This window comes from Spermophilus citellus (assembly GCF_964194105.1).
Source record: "Spermophilus citellus genome assembly, chromosome: 9".
In the NCBI taxonomy this organism is placed as follows: domain Eukaryota; kingdom Metazoa; phylum Chordata; class Mammalia; order Rodentia; family Sciuridae; genus Spermophilus; species Spermophilus citellus.
In genome coordinates, this window is record NC_138191.1 from 131,137,405 (window position 1) to 131,160,418 (window position 23,014).

The 23,014-nt window shown below is 55.5% G+C and overlaps 1 protein-coding gene across 1 annotated transcript in view; it reads right to left on the bottom strand.

Annotated features, from left to right (window-relative positions):
• The window catches only part of TNFRSF8 (TNF receptor superfamily member 8), a 58,809-nt gene extending 37,867 nt beyond the window's left edge, over positions 1–20,942 (bottom strand). The window contains exons 1-2 of the mRNA XM_081308773.1: positions 20,714–20,942; positions 8,463–8,550 (exon numbers count right to left, since the gene is read on the bottom strand). Of these exons, the coding sequence (XP_081164899.1) occupies positions 8,463–8,550; positions 20,714–20,776 (151 nt within the window). The 5' untranslated portion in view covers positions 20,777–20,942. The remainder of the gene's footprint in view (positions 1–8,462; positions 8,551–20,713) is intronic.
• Between the last annotated feature and the right edge of the window lie 2,072 nt (positions 20,943–23,014).

The following is a 23,014-nucleotide window of genomic DNA, read 5'->3' on the forward strand; positions in this document are numbered from 1 at the left end:
CATGTCCTGAATATCGTTGTGGGTATAATTGTGTCCCCCTAAAAGACGGGCTGGATTCCTAAACCCCAGCACCTCAGACTGGGACCTTATTTGGATAAAGGGTCTTTACTGAGTTTTTCAAGTTAAAATGAGGTCATTTGTGTGGGCAGATGTCCTCATGAGCAGAGAAAATTTGGACACAGAGACAAACATGTGCACAGGCAGAACATGTGAGAAGAGTGGGGAGATCCTGTCACAGCCAAGAAGCCACCAGGTACTAGGAGAGGAGCCAGGTCCTCCCCTGGGGCCCTCAGAGGCAGCATGGCCCAGTGAGCACCTTGCTCCAGGACTTCAGGCCTCCTGTCCCCCCAGGGAGGCCACGCTTCCTTCTGCCCCTGGGCCTTGGAACCAGTCAGGCTCTGCTCTGCTCTCCCAGTAAACTCCTATGCAGCCTTCAGCCTTCAGCCTCCTGGACTCTGAGACAATACATGGCTCTTGTTCAACCACTTGTGGGTGGTGACACGCTGTTCTAGCAACATCAGCCAACAAGCACAAATGCTTCCCAGGCAGCCTTTACACCGCCACCCCTTCCTCATCCCCTTCTTCATCCCCATCCCCATCTCTACCTCCATCGCCATCCTCACCCCATCTCCATCCCATTCTCCATCCCCATCTCCATCCCCACCCCCACCTCCACCTCTATCTCCATCCCCATCCCCATCCACACCTCCACCCCCATCTCCACCTCCACCTCAATCTCCATCTCCATCCCCACCTCCACCCCCACCCCCATCTCCATCTCCACCTCCATCTCCATCCCCATCCCCACCTCCACCCCCACCCCCACCCCCATCTCCATCTCCACCTCCATCTCCACCCCCATCTCCACCTCCATCTCCATCCCCATCCCCACCTCCACCCCCACCTCCATCTCCAACTCCACCTCCACCTCTATCTCCACCCCCATCTCCACCTCCACCCCCATCCTCACCTCCATCCCCATCTCCACCTCCACCTCCATCTCCACCTCCACCTCATCTCTAACTCCACCTCAGTCTCCACCTCCACCTCCATCCCCATCTCCACCTCCACCTCCATCTCCACCCCCATCTTCATTTCCATCTCCACCTCCATCTCCACCCCCATCTTCATTTCCATCTCCACCTCCACCTCCATCTCCACCTCCATCCCCATCTCCATCTCCACCTCCATATCCATCTCCACCTCCATCTCCACCCCCATCTCCAACCCCATCTCCACCTCCATCTCCATCTCCACCTCCATCCCCATCTCCACCTCCACTTCCATCCCCATCTCTACCTCCACCTCCACCTCCACCTCCATCTCCAACTCTACCTCCATCTCCACCTCCACCTCCACCCCCACCTCCATCTCCACTCCACCTCCATCTCCACCCCATCTCCACCTCCATCTCCACCTCCACTTCCACCTCCACCTCCACCCCCACCTCCACCTCCATCTCCACTTCCATCTCAATCTCCACCTCCATCTCCATCTCCACCTCCATCTCCACCCCCATCTCCAACCCCATCTCCACCTCCATCTCCATCTCCACCTCCATCCCCATCTCCACCTCCACTTCCATCCCCATCTCTACCTCCACCTCCACCTCCACCTCCATCTCCAACTCTACCTCCATCTCCACCTCCACCTCCACCCCCACCTCCATCCCCACTCCACCTCCATCTCCACTCCACCTCCATCTCCACCCCATCTCCACCTCCATCTCCACCTCCACTTCCACCTCCACCTCCACCCCCACCTCCACCTCCATCTCCACTTCCATCTCAATCTCCACCTCCATCTCCATCTCCACCTCCATCTCCACCCCCATCTCCAACCCCATCTCCACCTCCACCTCCACCTCCATCTCCACCTCCATCTCCACCCCCATCTCCAACCCCATCTCCACCTCCACCTCCACCTCCATCTCCATCTCCACCTCCATCCCCATCTCCACCTCCACTTCCACCTCCATCCCCATCTCTACCTCTACCTCCACCTCCATCTCCAACTCTACCTCCATCTCCACCTCCACCTCCACCCCCACCTCCATCTCCACTCCACCTCCATCTCCACCCCATCTCCACCTCCACTTCCACCTCCACCTCCACCCCCACCTCCACCCCCACCTCCACCTCCATCTCCACCTCCATCTCCACCTCCACCTCCATCTCCACCCCCATCTCCACCTCCATCTCCACCTCCTCCTCCACCTCCACCCCCCATCTCCATATCCATCTCCAACTCCACCTCCACCTCCACCTCCACCTCCACCTCCCCCTCCACCTCCCCCTCCACCTCCCCCTCCACCTCCATCTCCACCTCCATCTCCACCTCCATCTCCACCCCCATCTCCACCCACATCTCCACCTCCACCTTCACCTCCAACTCCACCTCCACCCCCATCTCCACCTCCAACTCCACCTCCATCTCCACCCCCATCTCCACCTCCACCTCCACCTCCATCTCCAACTCCACCTCCACCTCCATCTCCACCTCCACCCCCATCTCCACCTCCCCCTCCACCTCCATCTCCACCTCCATCTCCACCTCCACCTCCATCCCCATCTCCACCTCCACCTCCACCCCCATCTCCACCTCCCCCTCCACCTCCATCTCCACCCCCATCTCCACCTCCATTTCCATCCCCATCTCCACCCCCATCTCCACCTCCACCTCCACCTCCATCTCCACCTCCCCCCTCCACCTCCATCTCCACCCCCATCTCCACCCCCACCTGCATCCCCATCTCCACCTCAATCTCCACCTCCATCTCCATCCCCACCCCCATCTCCATCCATCTCCATTCATCTCCATCTCCATCCCCACCCCATCTCCATCCCCACCCCCATCTCCATCCATCTCCATTCATCTCCATCTCCATCCCCACCCCCATCTCCATCCCCACCCCCATCTCCATCCCCATCTCCACGGCCATCTCCAACCCCATCCCCATCTCCCTCTCTATCCGTATCCCCATCTGCTGGGAAGGACAGACTGAAATATGGTGTCCTCATGGAACTTTCCTGATCATCTGACCCCACCCAGACACCCTCTCTGGTCCCTTTAAAATCGCCTGTCAATACCAGAGGCTGTTCTGGGCTGAGTGCCAGGGACCATGTGCTGCAGGACATACTCTCAAGGGCTCAGAGTGGCAAATTTGGCAGAGGAATTTTCATTCAACTCACATTTACTGACCACCACCTATAGCCCAGGTCCCAATTTAGGAGTCAAAGAAGAGGAGATTGCTGCTCCCCTGGGTCTTACACACCAGGGTGGAGGAAAGAGACAGGCAGTAATGAAAGAAGTGAGCAAGTTGGTTTCTGATATGGAGGCAAACTGAAGACCACAGAAACGGGCAGGGGGATGGAGTAAGCACTCTACAGAGTGTGGGCAGAGACCTCAAGGAGACTGGAAGGAAGGAAGATGGCAGCCATGCAGAGTGCTGGGGGGAGGGTGTTCCAGGCAGAGGAGACTGGGCATATAAAGGCCCTGAGGCAGACAGGGCAGAGAACCAACAGGTCCCAGGGCTGTAGCAGAGGGAGCAATTCTTCTTTTTTGTTCTTTTTCCTTTTCTGACAGATCTTTCCTACCGAGCATCACTCTTGTCATCAGAAGCAACATGGTTAGGAAAGGCTCCGGAGTTGAGGTAGTCTTAGAGTTAGTCCCAAGTGTCCCTGTCCTGGTCTGCCCCAGGCCTAATCTCTGGTCAGTACTTGTCTGCCTCCCCAGATGTTCTCAAAGTTCCCCAACATTCCCGTCACCGCCTCGCGTCTCTGGCTCAGTGTCAGGGCCCTCTGCCCACCCAGCGCCAGCTGCTGGGGCCCCGGGACTCCCACAGACAGCTGCTCCTGCGGGTGTCCAGGCCGCCGACCCCTCCCCTTCCAGCTGCCTCATCACTGGTGCTTTGGACAAATGACCCGCCCCGCCTCCTAGCCCAGTTTTGGGGCAGCCTAACCTTGCTCACCCCCAGGCCTTGGTATATCCTGTGCCCTCCAATCTGAGCACACCCCTCCCCACTTGGCCAGCTCCTGCTCGCCCTCAGGATGCTCAGATGCCACCCTCAAAATGCCAGCCTCCCTGATTGCTCCAAACAGTCAGGTCCCCCAGGGCTCCTGGTGGCCTCACCCAGGATCCCCCCAGCTGCTGCAGAGACACATTTGGAAGTTCTTCCCGGCCCACAGGCTGCCCTCCCAGGAGAATCGCTCCCTGCTCCACCCCTCTCCCCACCCCAAAAGTGGTCCAGTGTAGTCCTGGCCTTGAGTGACCACAACACAGGTGGCCATTCACATTTATCTGAGCCATTGGGTGCTTTCTTCTTGTGCTTTGGACTTGGGGGCTGAAAGAATTTGCCCTCCTGGTGGCCTAAAAGAGACCTGCAGACTGGGAAGGGGCTGTGAGCCAGGCAAGCTTGGCCAAGGGCAGGGAGGCCAGGGCAGGCCACCGTACAGAGAGAGAGAACGTCACCAAAAGAAGGGATTAGGGTGCAGCCACTTGTGTTGGAAGCTCAATCTCCCGGACAAGGGTCAAGAGGTGGAAAGTGGGCTGGGGATGTGGCTCAAGTGGTAGCGCACTCGCCTGGCATGCGCGAGGCGCTGGGTTCGATCCTCAGCACCACATACAAATAAAATAAAGATACTGTGTCCACAAAAAGCTAATGAAGGAAGGAAGGAAGGAAGGAAGGAAGGAAGGAAGGACATGTTTACCTTATTAAAAAAAAAAAAAGGTGGAAAGTAAGGAGGTGACTAGACCAGGGGCTCTGCCCTTGAGAATGGATTAATGTCACTACTGTGGATTAAGGTCACCCTCTTGCCTTCCACCATAGGATGGCACAGAAGGAGGCCCTTGCCACGGCCAGCACCTCAAAATTGATCCTTCAAGCCTCCAGGACCATGAGAAATACATTTCTGTTTTTTTATAAGTTCCCCAGTCTGTGGTGTTCTGTTGTCATGGCCACAGACTAGGGCAGGGGTCGGAGGAGACGGAGGCAGGAGGGACAGGCAGGAGGGACAGGCAGGGAGAGGAGGCAACAACTGCCCATTTGTGTCCTGCCTCCGAGTTCTCAATGAGACGAGCTTGAGCTTGGGTTCTGCGACGCTTATGAGGATCTCGACCCCTGCAGGTCTGACGTCAGCAGCAAAAGGTGCTGGGGACAATGGAAGCTTGGACCCCAGGTGACACAGAGAACTGCGCGCTAGGGCAACCCAGCCGTAGTCACTCTTCCATTCATTCAAACATTGAATGAGAAACTACTAGGATGACAAAGACACTCAGGTCCTGACAGGTGGAATGAGGGTCAGGAGAGTGGAACGGGAAGGCACCGGAGCCCAGAGCAACAACAGACACTGGAGCTGGTCTGGAGCTGGGGGCCGCAGTGAAGAGGAGCCAGCCAAGCACGGATGGCAGAGGGGCTGGGACGGGACGGACTCCCCTGCCCAGCCCCAGGCAAGCCGTGCTCTCTGCAGAACATTTGGAAAAATCCCGGGCAGACAGCGAGTCCTGAGCACAGGGGAGGGGTCCAGAATCCCTGCGCGGAACACCAAGGGCCTGCAGGGCTCCCCACGGGCTCCCCGAGCCCCCGAGAGCAGTGTCCAGGGGAAGAGCTCAGGGTGGCTCAGTAGATGGCCACAGGCAGACCTTCCCAGCAGCCTCGTGGGCCAAGGGCCAGCACCACAGCTGCCACATTGCATGTCCCACGGTGGGACAGAGGGAGGGAGCTCCCTGTCCCCAGGGGTGCGCGAGCGGGCCAGGGAGGGGCTGTCTGAAGGCGTGAAGAGGCACGGCAGCCTGAGTGAGCAGAGGGGGAGGCATCAAGCCCTCCATCTCAGAGGCTCCAGCTTCCTTCCTCTACCAACCCGCCCACGGGCACACCCTGACTGACCCGCACCGAGCCCTGATTGCAGGGCAGACAAAATGTCAGAAATTTCCCCCAAAGATGGAGGGAGGGGTTTTTGTGGGGGTTTTGCGATTCCTCTGTGACTTACCCAGAAGCGCAGGGTCAATAAAACTCCAGCAAAATGCCCCGCCCACATCCAGGCACCAGGTGCCTGGCTACCTCCAGGGTGGCACCTGGGAGAGGGGAAGTGGTGGGAGGAGCCCCTTCCTAAGCCACAGCTTCTAAGTGCAGGGCACCTGGGACCAGGATGTCACTCCCCCTGCACCTGCTCCCTGTCAAGGCTGGGATCCAGGGGACACCGGGTGGGAAGGACTCTCTCTCTCTCCTGTGGCTGGGATGGTGGGGTCCCTGGGGGTTCACAGAGAACTGTGGGTCACACCGATCCCAGAGACGGGGGCGAGGGTGAAATCCCCAACAAGAGGGGCTGGGGAGATGTGTGTGGAGCCACCCCCAGCACTGGGCTCTTGAGAAGGCCCCCCAAGGAAGGGGATGCTGGGATTGCAGCAGGTGTAGATGACAGGAGGGGACAGGCATGTCTTAAGGCCCAGAGGCTCCAAAACACCCCGCAGTTCCCAGAGAAAGAGCTGGAAAGGTGAGAAGTGGCCTCAGTATAAGACTTTTGCTTGCTGGGCAGCTGGGTAGGTGGGCAGAGGGCAGGGGATGGGTGGGAGGATAATGGGAGGGACTGAATTGCATAGCCCTCAATTCATATATTGAAACCCTAACCTTCACTATGACTGTATTTGGAGACAGGAGTTCAGGAGGTAATTAGGGTTAAATGAGGTCATTAAGGGCAGCGCCCTAATCACATAGGACTTGTGGCCTCATAGGAAGAGGGGGAAGAGAAGAGAGAAAGACAGAGGCCTCCCCACTATCAGAAGACAGCTGATCATAAGGCAGGAAGAGGGTCCTCATCAGAAACCGAGACCTGGGGCTGGGGTTGTGGCTCAGTGCATGTGTGAGGCTCTGGGTGCAAGTCTCAGCACTACATATAAATAAATAAAATAAAAGGTCCATCAACTAAAAAAAAATATATATATATTTAAAAAGAAAGAAAGTAACCAAGTCCTACTGGAATCTTGATCCTGGCCCTGCCAGCCTCCAGGGGAGAATGACTTGCTTAGGCCACCTGTCTGCAGCCTTCTGTGACGGCGGCCGGAGCAGACCAATACGGACGGGCAGGCAGACAAGGGGGCAGGGCAAGCTGGGGGACCTGTTCAGCACTGAGGTCCCCGGCACTGAACCCAGCACGAAGACCCTGGTGACATCATCCAACATCAACACAAAACCATTAAATATGGCAACAAAGTTCAACGAAGTCCCACTTTCCCTCCCATGATAACTACTTGGAGTTGTCTTCAAAGTATCAAATTTCCCCCCCAAACACTTGTCTCTGTCCTCTGGCGGCTGATGTGCCTGCTGGGTCCAGATCTCACGGGAAAGTTAAGAGGCCACAGGCCTGGGAACGGACTCACTAGGTTCTTGCCCAGCTAGGGCCACATCCCCTCTGCCTCCTACCTGTATATCACAGCCTGTGGCCACCCTCCAGCAGCAGGGCTGGCAGGGGACAAGAGTGGGCAGATGAGCCCCAGCTCCTCATGCTCAGGAAGCCCTCCAGACAGCAGCTGCCCACTCCCAGGGTCCTGCCCTACTCAAAGCAAGTGGCAGTTCTAATGTACGAGTGACAAGTCACGTACAGGGACTTCCTCTCTGTCAAAGTGAAGGTCTCTTCCGCCCAGTGGCAATCTCTGTTCTTGAGGTCAGAGACCACACTGCAACTTCATCACATGCCCAGCCATCTGAGGTCACTGCTTGCGCCTTGGGACTTTTGATAATAACCACAGGGGGACCAAAAGGCCCCGTGACCCTGTTCTATTTGCTCACCTCCTTGGCCTGAGCATCATTTGAAAAATGTCCCAGAAGGATTTCCTGATCATCTGCCACCGTTTTGGGGGTGAGTGAGCATTCCAGAAAGCCAGCTGTGGTCAAGCAAGCTCTGTTCCCCTAGAAATTTGTAGTCCGGGTCACCCTGGGACAAAATGTGTGCTCTGAGCTGGAGCAGATACCAGAGAGGGCTTCCAGACCCCAGGAAGGAGGGACAGTGGAGGAATGGTGACAGTCCAGGCCCTGGGGTCACGAAGCCCCAGGCTCCAGCCCCAGATGTCTCCACCCTGCCCCAGCTCTGTGACCTGGGCACTTTACTGAAGCTTGCTGAGCCCCAATGGCCTCATCTGCAAATGGGACTGATAAGGGAAAGTGGTGACCACTAAAGAAACAGCCCACGGGTCTCAGACTAGTGTACACAGGGCAAATGTCCAGTGAGGGGCAGCTGTAAATTAATAACAGATCCCCACACAGATGGACTTGCTTGTCTGCATCAGCATCAAACCTAGCCTGATTCCACCAGTCTGACCCTTGCAAGAGAGGCCGGATTCTGTGACATTAGGGACAGTGCTCAGAAACCTGTAGCAATAATGACAATGATTGTCAGCTCCCATCCTCTCAGCGGTCACAACCCTGAAGACAAAGATGCCCCTTCCCCGCCCCCAGCACGGCCACTCACCTGGGGGACAGCGGTAGCAGCACGCTCCGGCAGCCTCATCGTAGTATCGGTTGGGGTCTCCAGCACAGCCGGCTTTGAGGGGTCGATCCTGGAGGGTGAGAGAGGCTGGTGAGGCCAGGCAGGTCCCAGATGTCCAAGCTCCTTCCAGACCCAGGAGGCCTGGAGTCCACCTGCTGCCAACCAGGCCTGAGACTCAGCTCTCGTTGCAGAAGAGAAACTGGAGAGGATTTCTGTTGCACATCCCCACCAACCCCGCTGCTTCTGGGGGTGATGGCAACTCGCGACCAGGCCGAACACCTGGGCCTCCTGTTCTCCCCTCCTCTCCCACTCACAGACAACCCTCCAGCAAATTCTCTTGGCCCTCTTTGGACCATGACCCCACTCCCTCCCCTAAACTAGCATGGCTGCCTCACACCCGGTCTCTGGGTTGGGCCCAGCAATAAAAATTCCTAGTAAACTTATTGATTAAGGGCAGGGGGTGTAGTTCCGTGGTCAAATGCTTGTCTAGCCCGTGCAAGGCCCTGGGTTCAATCCCCAGCAGCAAAAGAAGCATCGATTGAAGTCTAACACAGCCCCAGAGAAGTGCACAGGTCCCAAGTCCAGAGCCCTCGGTCCTCAGACGGGTGAACACAAGGTGCACCCAGAACAGCAGCCAGGACCTGGCCCCCCACCCCAGCACCCTCCTCATGCCCTTCTGGAAAGGAACACATTAGCCTCACCTCTACACCAGAGATGGTTCAGTCTTGTCTGCTTTTGAGCTTGATCTAGGTGGAACCATACAGTCTGTTTTCCTATACCTGGCGTCTTTAATTCAACATTTTTTGTTGTTTTGTTTTGTTTTGTTTTGTTTTGTTTGATGGTACTGGGGATTGAACCCCTCAGGGGTGCTTTACCACTGAGCTACATCTCTGCCCCTTTTTCCCTTTGAGACAGAATCTAAGTTGCCCAGGCTGGCCTTGAACTTGCGATCCTTCCGTCTCAGCCTCCTGAGTTGTTGGGATTACAAGCATGCACCACTGTGTCCAGCTTAATTCCACATTATATTGTAAGAGTCACTCCCATTGCCGTGGCTGTGTAGTACCACAAAGCAGGAATAAGCACAATTTATCTGTTCTACTTTGGAAGGACATTGGGTCCTTTCCACATTTTAATAATAATGCTTCTGGGGACATTCTCGTACATACTTTTACGTGCATGCTGTTGTGCACGTACCTGGGAGTGGGCTGGCTGGGTCATGAAGTGTGTATGTGCTCAGCTCTGACAGTCTTTAAACTACTGCTCCCGGGGGCGTCTGTCTATACCCGGGGAGCGCTTGGTGTTGTTGGTTTTTAAAACTCTATTCAATTTGGTGTCTGTGCAGTGATCTCCTTGTATTTTAAATCTGCATTTCTCTGACAGAGTACCGTCATTGTATACCTTTTCCTGTGTTTATTAGCTTTTTTTTTTTTTTTCAGAGTTGGGGAGAGAACCCAAGGGTTTGCCCATACTGGGCAAATGCTCCATCCCTGAGCTACACTCCTAGCCCACGTTAACCATTTAGATATATGGTTAAAACCACCATGTAAACATCGGACGCTTCAAAAACAAGCTGGGCCCTGGGTGACACCCCTTTTCCACAATTCTGGGTAGACTGTGTAAGTCCGCGGCTTGCCAACAGGGGGTGCTGTCCTCTGGCTTTCCAGAGAGGCGGGGCTCTCAGCCAGGATCTCAGCCAGGATGTCCCGCACCTGCTCCTCAGAGCCCCATGAAGGAGGGAGAGGAGGACCGGTAGCCCCATTTTCCATGTGGGGGTTATGGAGGAAGGGACCAGCCCCAGGTCCCCACAGCCATTCCCAGAGACATTGGTGGGGCCCAGGTCGGGGCACAGCTCTACCAGGCCCCCGATGCCCCAGGCCACAGAGAGCAGCTTCTCCAGCAGAGACACCGGGGGATCTTTTGTGCCTGTGATGTCATTTACAAGAGCCCAGAAAATGGGGACAAGCCAAGGGACACTTAGTGTCTAGAAGTGATGCATGTAGCAGTGGCAGAAGCCAGGTGCGGTCCATGAGGCCTGTTACCATGGAAACCAGCTCCCGCGGCTGCCCAAGATCACCCTGCGTGCCAGCCTGCGGTCAACTGGCTGTAGCCACAGCCCAAGGGCATCGAGCCCCTATTCTGGGCCAGGGGCAAATGGAAACCCGAACTTCCTTTGGGGACCTGTCACCCCCAGAAGAGACAAGCCACCTTCCCCGGATATCCCAGCACATAAACTAGAGAGAAATGGCCCCAGGGACCCTGAGCTTCCCCCTGGCAGCACTGCCTGGGCCCAAAGCTGGCCTGGCCTCATGTCAAGCATAGATAGCTTCCACCGGGCCCCGTGCCTGCCCTCCCCTGCTGTGTCCCCCGCTGTCAAGGCACAAGCACCTTCCTCAGCCACCCCGTCCCAGCAGAGCGGCAGCGACAGCCTTGGCGTCTGCAGCGTCTGGGGAAATTTGAAGCTCTAAATGTTAAGGACCTAAATAACAACAGAAGAAAGAAGGACGCGCCGTTCCCCGGGGCTGTGCGCCCAGATGCTGAGGGGCCCATCCACTGCTTCTGCCCCTGGGGAAAGGGGTGACCGGCTGGGACTTTGCACTGGCTCCTGCCTGGGAGGGGGGGTCAGGAAGGGAAGAGTGGGAGGGGGAAGCCCGAGGACTGGCGGGGGGCTTTTGGGTGGGGTTCCCCGGCAGGTTGGAGGCCAGGCAAGGTGTCCACAGGGTGCTGAGCTGTGCAAGGGGAGGCCATGGTCCAACCCGCGCGGCACCGAGAGGGAGCGGCCTGAACCCTCACGGGGCCTATTTTCAGGTTGGTTTGGTTTTCCCTGTTAGACCTGGTAAATTTCACTTTCAACAAGCCCCACCTGGTCCCAGCCAAGAGGAAAAGGGGCCGGGCCACACCTGTGGGAGCCCAGAGTCTGAGGCCGGGGTGGAGTCGAATGCGAAATCCCCAAAGGGGCCAGAGTGGAGGTGGCGAGTCCCCACACTTGATCACCCAAGGTGAGGAGCTGGGACCAGCAGCCACCAACTGCATCACCTGGGAACTTGCTCCGAAAGCAGAATTCCAAACCTCGAGCCAGGTGTGGCCAGTTGAATGGGGACCTGCATTTTAACAAGATCCCGAGAGGCGTCAAAGGTACTTTAAAGTTTGAGGAGCGCTGGAAAGAAAGCAAGAGATGCCGCATGGATTGCTTCTGGCAAGAGAAGTTCTGGGGATTGAACCCAGGGGCGCTTAGCCACTGAGCCCCAGCCCCAGCCCATTTTGTTTTTTATTTTGAGACAGGGTCTCACTAAGTTGCTGAGGCTGGCTTTGAACTTGCGACCCTCCTGCCTCAGCCTCCCAAGCTGCTGGGATGACAGGCGGGCACCACCGCACCTGTCCAGGGAAAGTAATTCTAACAGCCAGCAACTATCAGCCCACTTCACAGCTGGGGAAACGAAAACACAGGCAGGTTAAGAGACCTGACTTTAAGTCACCCACATGCCACAGCCCAGCCAGGGTTTGGACCCATCTTGCACACACCTTATCCACCAGGCTCTGCTGCCAAGCGTGGAGCCCACCCCAGGCCCCAGAGGTGGACTCTCGAAATTCCTCCTCTCCCTGCCTCCCCTGGTCACTGGCTGTGTCTGTTTAACTGAGGTTTGACGTCCACCAGCTCGTCCTCACCTCCCTGCCCTCTTGACCTGACCACCTGTGGCCACCTGAGGGTCTGCTCCCACCCTCGCTGTCCCTGCACCCCACTCGCGGAGAAGATGCCAGAGGAGTGTTTTGAACACATGAATCTGATCTTCCCTCTACCCAGGGAAGACACGCAGACCATTCCAGCCCAGCTGTGAATAAAGTCCTGACCTTGTCCAAGAGGCCCTGCCCCAGCTGCCCTGCCCTCCGCCCGCTGGGCACCCCCGTCACCCTCTCCCTCTCCGCATTCCCCCCTGGCACCCCACGTGCTCCCTCCAGTGCCCAGCGCACACTGATCCCCTGGCCACCCCAAGCCCCTCACCTGGGGCACCCCAGCTCACTCATGTGCCACCTCCTCAGAAAAGCCCTCCCTGGTCACCCCATCCAGCTGAGGTCTCAGCAGGCTAAAGGCAAGGCATCAGCAGGCCGCGTCCTTCCTCGCCCACCCCAGCTGTGGGCAGTGCCCCGGGCTACAGGCCTGGGTCCCGCTGCCCCGCTGGCCGCCTGCTGATGCTGCCGCAGGTTCTTGAGGCCGCCTTGGCCCCGCCGTGGTGTGGGGGCTCCGTCCCCCAGGCGGTTCACATGTTGGCAACTTGGTCCCCAGTGTGGTGGCGTTGGGATGTTGGGGGAGCTTTGAGAGTGAGACCTAGAGAAGGTGATTAGGGTGTCGAGGGGTTGGCACTTCCCTTGTGGGGGCACATTCTGGTGGCCCCCCCCAGAGCAGACGGTTTTGAAAAGAACAAGCCCTGTTTGTGAGGTCACTGGCTTCCTCCCTGACGCGGGTCCTTCTCCTGCAGGTGGCTGTCTCCCCTTCCACCTCTCCGCCATGTTACAACACAGCTGGGGGGGAGGGGGGCCCTCCCCAGGGAACTGCACCGTGCTGTTTGGACATTCCAGGCACCAAACTCAGGAGCCAAATACACCTCTTTACTCAGCCTCGGGTATTTTGTTATAGCAACGCATCGCAGTCTGATACAGCCCCTTCCTCCATCTGCAAAGCCAACAATGGCGGCTGTGCCCTCTCACCTCACTTCTCTCTTCTCCCACATCATCTCTCTAACACAGCCAGGAAGGACTCTCTGTTTTTAAGGACTTGTGCAACTAGATCAAGGTCACCCTGACAATCCATGACAGTCTCTCCATCTCAGGATGGTTGCCCATCACTCTCCACGAAGATCTTTTTGCCGTGTTAAGGTGACAGCCTCGGGGCTCCAGGGATTGGCATGTGGGTGTTTAGAGGACAGTTATTCTGCCAAGCACCAGGCTGATAGGTAGCCACCAGACTACACCACAGCTTGCTGGGCTTCGTCACCTGATCCTAGGAGGCTCTGAACCCCTCTCTCCGCCCCCCAGCACTTACCTGAACACCTCACCAAGAGACCCCTGAACTGCATCATCCTGCCCCACCTGGAACACACCTTGGGGACAGACATCTGCTCCTGGGTGCAGCTCCCCCAGCGCCCACCTCTGTGCTTCCTGGCCCCTGGCAGTAGATGAGTCCAGACAGCAGGCACAGAAACGGCCGCGCAGGATGGATTCTGGCCCAGCTGCAAGGAACCTCAGGGACACGTGCACACCCCGTGTGAGAGGACCTGTGTGAGGTGGAAGGAGACCTGGAGGGCTCTGTGGTCAGCCAACAGCATCCCCCCAAGATGTCCACATCCTGGTCCCCGACTCTGTGAACAAGTCACCTGGTGTGGCAAAGGGGAATCAAGGTGGCAGGTGGAACTAAGACTGCTGATCAGCTGATCTTGAGAGGAGGGTGATCCTGGATTTTCTCAGCGGTAGACACCACCACAGGGGTCCTACCACAGAGGGATCCAGGAGAGGCTCAGAGTCAGAAGGGGTGACAGCCACAGAAACAATCAGAGGAACTTGAAACCAGAGCCAAGGAATCCAGAAGGCTCCAAAGGCTGGAAAAGACAAGGGGTGCAGCCCCCCAGACCCCCCAGGCAGGAGGGACACCCTGCCACGTCCTGACTGCCCAGTGGCAACTGTTGTGGACCTCGGAACCACTGAACTATAAAAAGACAATCTGTGTTGTTTTAAACCACGAAGTTTGTGGTGATTGACAGCCAGGAGGGGAAGTTGAGGGCCCAAGCAGAGAAGATGACAGAAACCCGAGTCCCTGCCGTGGTTGGACATGGTTGGTCTCCCAAAGGTCCATACGCTAGAGTCTGGACCCCGGTGTGGCAGGGTTTGGAAGTGGCAGAACCTTCAAAAGCTGAGGGGCCCAGTGGAGGAAGTGAGGTCATTGGAAGGGATCGATATTGTCCTCGAGGGATTCTGGTTAGTTCCCGAGACAGCAAGTTGCTATAAAATCGAGAGTTCAGTCTCTGAATTTCTCTGGCACTTGGCATATGATCTATCCCTGTCCCAAGCACCCCTGCCATGATGCCATCAGCCACGCTGTGATGCAGCCAGAGACCTCACCAGAGGTTCAACAGATGGGGCCACCCTATCTTAGGCTTTTAGCTTCCAAAACTGTGAGCTATGTAACCCTTTTTCCCTTTATAAAGTTTCTTGCCTTGGGATTTTTGTTACAGCAACACAACAAACAAATACAGTCCCCTTCCAGCCTGCCCAGCATGAACCAGGCCCTGGGCTTGGCTTTGGGGCAATACAGAGGTCAGTTCTAGATGATTCAGTTTCAGGAGGAGAGTGCCCAGAACAGGCCCACAGGAGATACTAAATAAAAATCTGGGGAATGAATCAATGAAGAAGAATCTCATAGATAAGGACAGATAAATTCATGAATCACCTAATGCAAAGCAGAATATCCTGAGCATCAGGAGACAGCAGAGAAGAAGAGCTAATCTGGGGGATTCGTTTAGTGGAGGATGACTGACACGGACCTGAGGGGATCATCCCAGGCCAGAGGCACAGCAAGAGCAGAGACGCAGGGCCAGAGAGAGTCGGGCTGGGGGCGCTGGGCGGGCAGAGGGGTCAGATGGTGGGAGCAGGAGGAGACAGACCAGGACGCAGGACCTTTGACCCTGGGGACATGTCTGCTCTTCACTTCTGCTTCCCAAGTAGGATTTCATCAAAGCCTGGGACTGCCTTGATGATAGGTTCAACAGAAAAGAAATGTAACCAAAAAGAATCGCCAGATCCCACTGAAGAGGTTTTGATTGTAAACTGCATATCCCCTCCAAGCCTGAGAGGCTTCCTCACTTTCGGATTCACCAAGAAGAGGTTTGGGGGGTAGACAGACAGAATGAACTTTGTTTCTCAAACGGAGGTGACCACAGAACCCTGTTCTCACAGAACTACTGTTCCCTGAGAGTGACGTCCGGAAAGGACGTTTGACAATAGGGAGCCATGCAAGGTTCTGGAGCTACAAACATGGCTGGGGATGGAAAAGTGTGAGTCAGTGCTCCCGTGGTCTGGCCTCGAGGCCAAATTGGGCAACTGCTTAGCCTTCCTTCCCCAGGGACGCTCTTCCGGCCCTGGAGAAATTCCACAGTGGGGGCTGGGGATGTGGCTCAAGCGGTAGCATGCATGCGGCCCGGGTTCGATCCTCAGCACCACATACCAACAAAGATGTTGTGTCCGCCGAGAACTAAAAAATAAAAATATTAAAAAATTCTCTCTCTCTCTCTCTCTCTCTCTCCTCTCCCACTCTCTCTTTTAAAAAAAATTTTTTTTAAAAAATTCCACAGTGGTTTCTGTACCAAGTTGTTTAGGCTACTACCAGAGTCTGGGCCACAGCAAGAGTCAGGGCCACACCTCAACTAAACCTCAAGGTGGTCAAAAGCATCCAGCCCTGGAGTGACATTCCCCAGGACCGTGTGTTGGGATTTTTTGATTTGGGCAGATTCAGCTAATCTTAAATGAGCAGCTGCTCTGTGCCTGGCACAGCTCCAGGGCCTCTGGTTCCAGGCTGGGCTTCAGTACCCAGCCCCCACTTGCACGTGGGCAACACCGAATGTGTGCTGTGCCCCCAGACACGGCTCTGTCCCTCAGCAGGCCTTCCCGTCATCTGCCCAGTGTCTGAGCCCCCAGTGTGGACAGGATCCCTGACCCCTCCTCCCCTGGTCTCCGTCTGGCTGCTCCTCCCTTCCACCTCCTGCAGGCTGGCTGGCCCCACCCAGGGGAGCTGCCTGTCTCTGGCACTGGCCCGGGGTCCTCCCTCGTTGCAGCCAGCACAGTCTCTGGACTGTCCATCACCGCCTGCAGGATGACTGATGGGTCCCTGGGCAGACACCTGCTGGGTCCCTGGGCAGACACCTGCTGGGTCCCTGGGCAGACACCTGCTGTGCCGTGCCATGCGCACAGACTTTTGCTGAATGAGTGGATGGGAAGAGCTGGGAGGGGCCTCAAACTCACGCCCCCCCGCCTGATGGGGAAGACACCCTGGAGGGTGGGAGGGCCGTGTGAGGACTTAGGGGCCCGGTCACGGTCTTCATCACCGAGGGGTATTTCTGCGGAAGAGGGAGATAACTTGCTTCCAGAACCAGTAGGTAGCTTCAGTCCTTCAAGAAGACCTGAATGTCAGAGCTGCCCTCGATGGCCGGAGTGGCCACTTGTCACTAGAGGCGTATGAGCACAGGCTGGGACAGCCTGGAACCAGAGCCCCTGGAGCTGTGCCAGGCACAGAGCAGCTGCTCATTTAAGATTTGCTGAATCTGCCCATCAACAGATAAGGACTTAGGACCATTTTGGAAAATGGGGACCAGGATCTCAGATGGGCCACCCCAGCCACCAGGCCCAGGCTGGGCCAAGCTGGCCATCTGTGCAGACTCCCCCGCTTTCCTTCTGATGGCTGTCCCGGGGTGAGGGGTGAGAGGGGCGTGTGCGACCTAAGGATGAATCACATCTACTCAAGAAGCATGTCTGGGGCAGATATGAGTGGGAGCAGCAGAAACTTCCAGTAAGGGCTGCCCTCCTCCCAGCACGGGCTGCTCTCAAGCTGAGTGATGTGGCTCCCCAGCCCCAGGGTGCTCCTGCTGCTCCCCGCAGAGGCAAGGAAGGCCGGCAAACCCCCACCTCCCTGCACCCCTCCTGTCAGGGTCCCTTCCTGGTGCATCAGGAGGAATTCTGGATTTGAACAAAAAGCCACATCAAACCAGGAGCCCTGCGGAGTGTGCTGCCTAACCAGCTACTAGGGGAGGGGGAGGCCAAGGCAGGAGGACCGAGTCGACCCTGCCTCAAAAGAACATAAAAAGGGCTGGGTGTAGCTCAGTGGTAAGGTGCCTCTGGGCTCCATCCCCAGGGCTGCAAAAACCAAACTAAACCAAAACAAAACCAGAAAGGCTCTCCGGCCCTCTTACCAGTACCTGGAATTTCCAATTTAGCCTTTACTAGAAGAGTAGCTAAGCCTTAAGAATGGGGAGTCCAGGAGGGGGTGAGACGCACAGGGCCTGGCCATCACCCCAGCAGATTCCTTCTTGACAACACCCACCATCTACATCTGTGGAGGAAACTGGGGCTGGGATGGGAGGATGTGGGGGAGAGGCTCTGGTAGCCCCAGCGCTGGCCGGGAAGACCATGCTCGGGAATTCTAAGCCAAGGAGTTCACAGCAAGGCTTGGCCCTCACCCCACCCTGGGGTGTCCGGAGGAGAAGGACCGCGCTGTGGGGAATCAATTCTGCAGATTTGCAGGAGTCTTCCCAGATTTGCAGGGGTCTTCCCAAGAAACCATCTTGGGAAGAGGGTGGTAGCGAGTGTCACAAGCTACTACTCTTTAGCAGAGGGCATTCTTGACTCAGGGTGCCAGCGGCAAAATGATCATCTCAAAAAATCAGATGGAGATGAAAGGAGGATTTAAAACTCAAGGAAATGCAAACTCTGACTTGGGATTCCCCCCCCCCCCTAAATGAATGTGGACAAAGTTAGAGGGGCCAGCAGGGGTACTGGGCTGGACAGGCAGCTCCTATCCCACAGACACCCTGATTCCCCCCAGGAAGGACCCAGCAGGGTGAGCCCACGAGGAATGTTCAGCCTCCCCAGGAAGCGGGAAATGCAAATCATGTCAATAAGGGTATGGCGCTTCTTACCAGTCACAAAAGGAGAACTCAAAAGATGAGTGTGATGGGGTGCGGGGAGTTGGCCTGGCTCGCTGTTGGAAGCTATCTATCTTGTATAGCCCACTCCCCACCCGAGGCAATCTGGCGTTTCTCTGCTAATTTAAATGCCTCCCTCATCTCCAGGAAAGAATCACATTCCCCCAAAGCATCCATATAGGGCCATCCATCATGACAACCAACAAGGAAAACACAGTGGGCCAGGCGTGGTGGCGCATGCCTGTCATCCCAGCAGCTCGGGAGGCTGAGGCAGGAGGATCGCAAATTCAAAGCCAACCTCAGCAAAAGTAAGCAACTCAGTGAGACCCTGTCTCTAAATAAAATACAAAATAGGGCTGGGGATGTGGCTCAGTGGTTGAGTCCCCTGAGTTCCATCTCCAGTACCAAAAAAAAAAAAAAAAACACTCTTTCTTCAGGGACATAAATAAGAAATTCCCCATTTTGTAGAATACTATGCAGTGTTTTAAGATAAGCAGATCTTAAAATATCCATATGGAAAGCTCTCCAAGACATGGAAGATGTTATAAAAGCCAAATGAAGAGTCATATGAGCCAGACGTTATGGTTTATGGGAAGCCCTGTGTATTTCTACAAAAACATACAAATATGGCCATGCACCTACAAAGGTCTGTAAAGGAAGCCAGGTGCAGGGGTGCACACCTGTAACCCCAGCTGCTCAGGAGGCTGAGACAGGAGGATCTCACGTTGAATGCCAGCCTGAGCAATCTAGCAAGACCCTGTTTCAAAATAAAATTTTTAAAAAAGGGCTGGGGATATAGTGTAGCCCAGTGGTAGACAGCTTGCCTAGCTTATGCAAGAACCCCAGGTTCCGTCTGGCATGGTGGTGCATGCCTGTAATCCTGGTGGCTTGGGAGGCTGAGGCAGAAGAAGCATGAGTTCAAATCCAGCCTCAGCAATATAGCAACACCCTAAGCAACTCAGTGAGACCTGTCTCTAAATAATATATTTTAAAGGGCTGGGAGTGTGGCTCAGTGGTTAAGCGCCCCTGGGTTCAATTCCCAGTACCAAAAAACTAACAAAAAAACCTTCGTACCTTAAAAAAACAGTTTTATCTGAAGCATTTACAGTTTTTGCTTTTAGAATATAGTCACAAATCCCATGTGTTATTAAATATATAGCTTTTACAGTGTTATTGTATTTTTAGACATACATATATTTAGTTAGTTAATTAGTTAGTTAGTTAGTTATATGCGGTGCTGAGGGTAGAACCCGAGCCTCCACATGCTAGGCAGGTGCTCTACAACTGACCACAGCCCCAGCCCCTATAGTTTTTTTTTTTTTAAGGGATTTCTCTGCAGCACACTAGCTTCAGTCACCAAACACAGCAAAGTCTCCCCAGCTCTTGCCTCCCCCCCACTCCTTCCTGCCCTTTTTTCTCTACCAGTACTATTACCGTCGGGGCCCCCATGGAGGACTAGGAGCGCTGGGTGGATTCTCTAGCCGGGTTCCTGCTGTGTGCACAATGGGCTGCCCTCCTCTGCCCTCTGCAGGGCAGGTGGCTCCCATTGCCTGGCTGGAGATGGAAGGGGACACTTGTTCCCTCTCCCTCCTGCCTGGCGCCCACCCTGCCTGAGGCCCCGGTGGATGGGACTCAACTTCCCAGCGCCCAAGGCTGTTCCCATAGACAGAGGGAGCTGTCCCCACCAGCAATCAGGCTCTTCCCTCCTTGTCCCCAGCTTGTATTCAGCCGGTGCTCTCTCTCCTCTGCAGACCTGGCTCTGCAGACCCTGCTGAGGTCTCCCCACCCCTACGCCAGCACCTAGTCTAGGGTTCCCTACTGGAAGATGGAAAAACTCTCCCCCTGCCCGCCCGTTTGAAACTTTGGGGCTCTACCACTGTGCTACATCCCCAGCCTTTTTTATTTTATTTTGTTTTGAGACAGGGTCCCACTGTTGCCAGGGCTGGCCAGGAACTCCGGGTCCTCCAGCCTCACCTGGGATCCTCCTGGTCTGGGGGGTCACAGGGGTGCCACACTGCGCCACGCTAACTGCTCAGGTTTTCTAATGGGGTTTCCAAACTCTTTTCTGGGCTTCCCACAACAGAAGCCAGTCCCACGGCTGACCCTTCTCCAGGGACAATGTCCACCATGTGCTCCAGGCCACTCAATGCCCCCAGGGCTGGGGAAGCTAGTCCAGCCTTTGTCTCTCACCCTCTCTGGCCCTCTCTCCCTAGACCTCCAGCCAGTGGCAGCCTAGAGACAGAGCGGCAGCTGGGCAGAGCCACCAATCTCCTGCCGCCAAGGGAGGCCCCATCTGGCCCGACCACCTGTGCTCAGTGGGGACAGTTCAATAGAAATAGTTCAATTAGAATTAGAGATCGGCGGGCGGGAGGAGGCGCCCCGCTAGCCTCCCAGCCAACCTCCCACCTGCCGGCCCGCTGGACAGGGACGCTGGACGGAGATGCTGCGAGGAACGTCCCTGCGCCCGCCGCGCCCTCCGCTGCGCCCCGGCACCACACACCGTCCGGGGCTGTGGACAGCCGGAGCCTCCCCAGGTTCCTGCCACCGCCTTACCTGTGGGAAGGCTCCGAGCGTCCCCACGAGCCACAGTCCCAGCGCAGCGCGGAGGGCGAGCATCCCGGGGGCGGGACGCGGGCTGGGCTGCCACCCGCGCCCACCTGGGAAGCGCGGCGCCCACGTGCGGTCCGCGCTCGGGCTCGGGCGGTGCCGGGGCCACCTCGCCGGCACGCAACCGCACGCGGTGAAGTCACTTCAAAAGTGGCTGCCCCTTCTCCGAGGGCTGAGCCCTGATTCTTCCCTCCCCCGACCCAGAAGTGCTTCCAGGAACGCAGCCTCTAGCAGCGAAGAAGCGGGGAGCACGTGCCACCGGAGGGGACACGGGAGACACTCCCCTTCTCTGTTTAAATGGCCCGCCCCGGATTTGACGAGGTGGCGCTAAGGAGAGCGCTGCTGGTCTCAGCAAGGGCATTAGGGTGGGAAAGGTCGCTGGGCCCTAGAGGTGGGACTGGAGATTGGGAGGCCCCAGGGATCCCCAGGGCCCCCAGCCCCATCTTAGCCTAAGGAAGGGAAAAGGTGTCCTGACACCATTACTCAGGCCACCTCCCAGGCTCTCTAGATTCGTCAGAAGGGGCAGCTGGAGTCAGGAAACTGCAGAGAAAGCAACCACCATCCACCCTTCCCCACTCACAAAGATTTGCTGTGAAATGAATCAGGGGGTGGATGGATGGTTGGGTGGTTGGGTTGGTGAATAGGTGGGTGCTTAAGCAGGTGGGATGGGTGAATGGACTGACTATGGCAGGAACTCATGAACAGAGCATTTGGATACCAATCCACAGGCATTCCACTGCCGCTGGAGCAGACCGCGGGCACTCTCCTCTGAGGGAAAGAGGCAGTGCCACTTCATCCTGATGCATAGAGCTCAGGATCCCTTCTAGCACTTCCCCTTCCCCTGGCTTCTCTCTTTGCTCCTTTCCTTCAACAGTCAATACATAGTCACTTATTGATCATCCACTCAAAAGAAAGGACATGGACCGCAGGTCATGGGTGTTTTTGCCTGTGTGTGCATGTGTGTGTGTGTGTGTGTGTGTGTGTGTGTAGTGTTTTCAGACATGGAAACCAAGGCTCAGAAACAAGCAAGCAGCCTGTGTGCTGTAAAGATGGGCTTATTGTTCTTCCTGAGCCCAGAATGGCTTGAGGACCCTCAGGCTTCTGCACCTCAGTCTGCTCCTGCAAAGTGTCAGGCCCCCACAGGGAGGGCCCCATAGATTGGGAACAGTTATCTCCCACCAGAACTTCCCAGCGAGGTGTCCAGAACTGACCACCCCACAGCCCTGTCCCTCTAGAGCTCCTGATTCCACTTGGAAAAACTGATTCCCAATGTGCCTCTTCCCAAGAGCCACTGCTGACACTCCCTTTACTAAGTGATTGTGGAAGCCACCTGCCTGTGACACCCACAGCACCAGGTCGGGGCAGGAGGAACCCAGGATGCAGGCTTCCCATATATAGATTCCTCCTATAGAAAAGCTCGTGTTCCAAGTAAATAAATGCTTGTTAAACACACAAAGAGAACAAAACAGCTTACACAAGGAGAGCTACAAATAAAAAGGGATTACAAGTCATAAAAGTTATACTTTTCTAGTAATCAAAGACTTGCAGATTAAGGCAACCTTTGATATTCTTTTAGGTCTATTAAATCATCAGTAGGTTTTTTTATGATTTATAAAAAACAATTTTGGAAAAATCTAACCCCAAGGTTGTGGTGAAACCAGAACACTCATTCATACTCTGCTGGTAAATGTTACAACCATTTTCAGAGAACAGTACAGCAATTCTTAGCAATAGCCAACTCCCCCACCACCACCACCACCAAAAAAAAAAAAAAAAAAAAAAAAAATTGTCTACAACTTGTGGCTCAATAATTTCACCACTGAAGAAAAACCAAAGAAATAGTTCAACTGGAAAAAAGAAAACTATAAAAAAAGATTCCTAAGTAATGTTGTTTAAGAATTTTAGAAATACCCTGAATCAGTAATTAAAGAAATCAAGCTTCATCCCTTTGATGGAATATTGCACATCCATTGAAAAAGATGATTCTGGAGATGATGTGAAAAATCTATCTTTCCCTCCTCTTGTTCCTCCCAGGGCACCATCTGAGCCACATCACCCAGGACACCCCCTGCACAGAAACCTTGCAGAGGTACAGGGCTCACCACCTGGAGAACTGTGCTCTTTATTTGACAATGAAGATAATGGGTGCTGCCAATGAGGTGGCACACCTGTAATGCCCGCAGCTCGGGAGGCTGAGGCAGGAGGATCACAAGTTCAAAGCCAGCCTCAGCAAAAGCAACCAGCAGT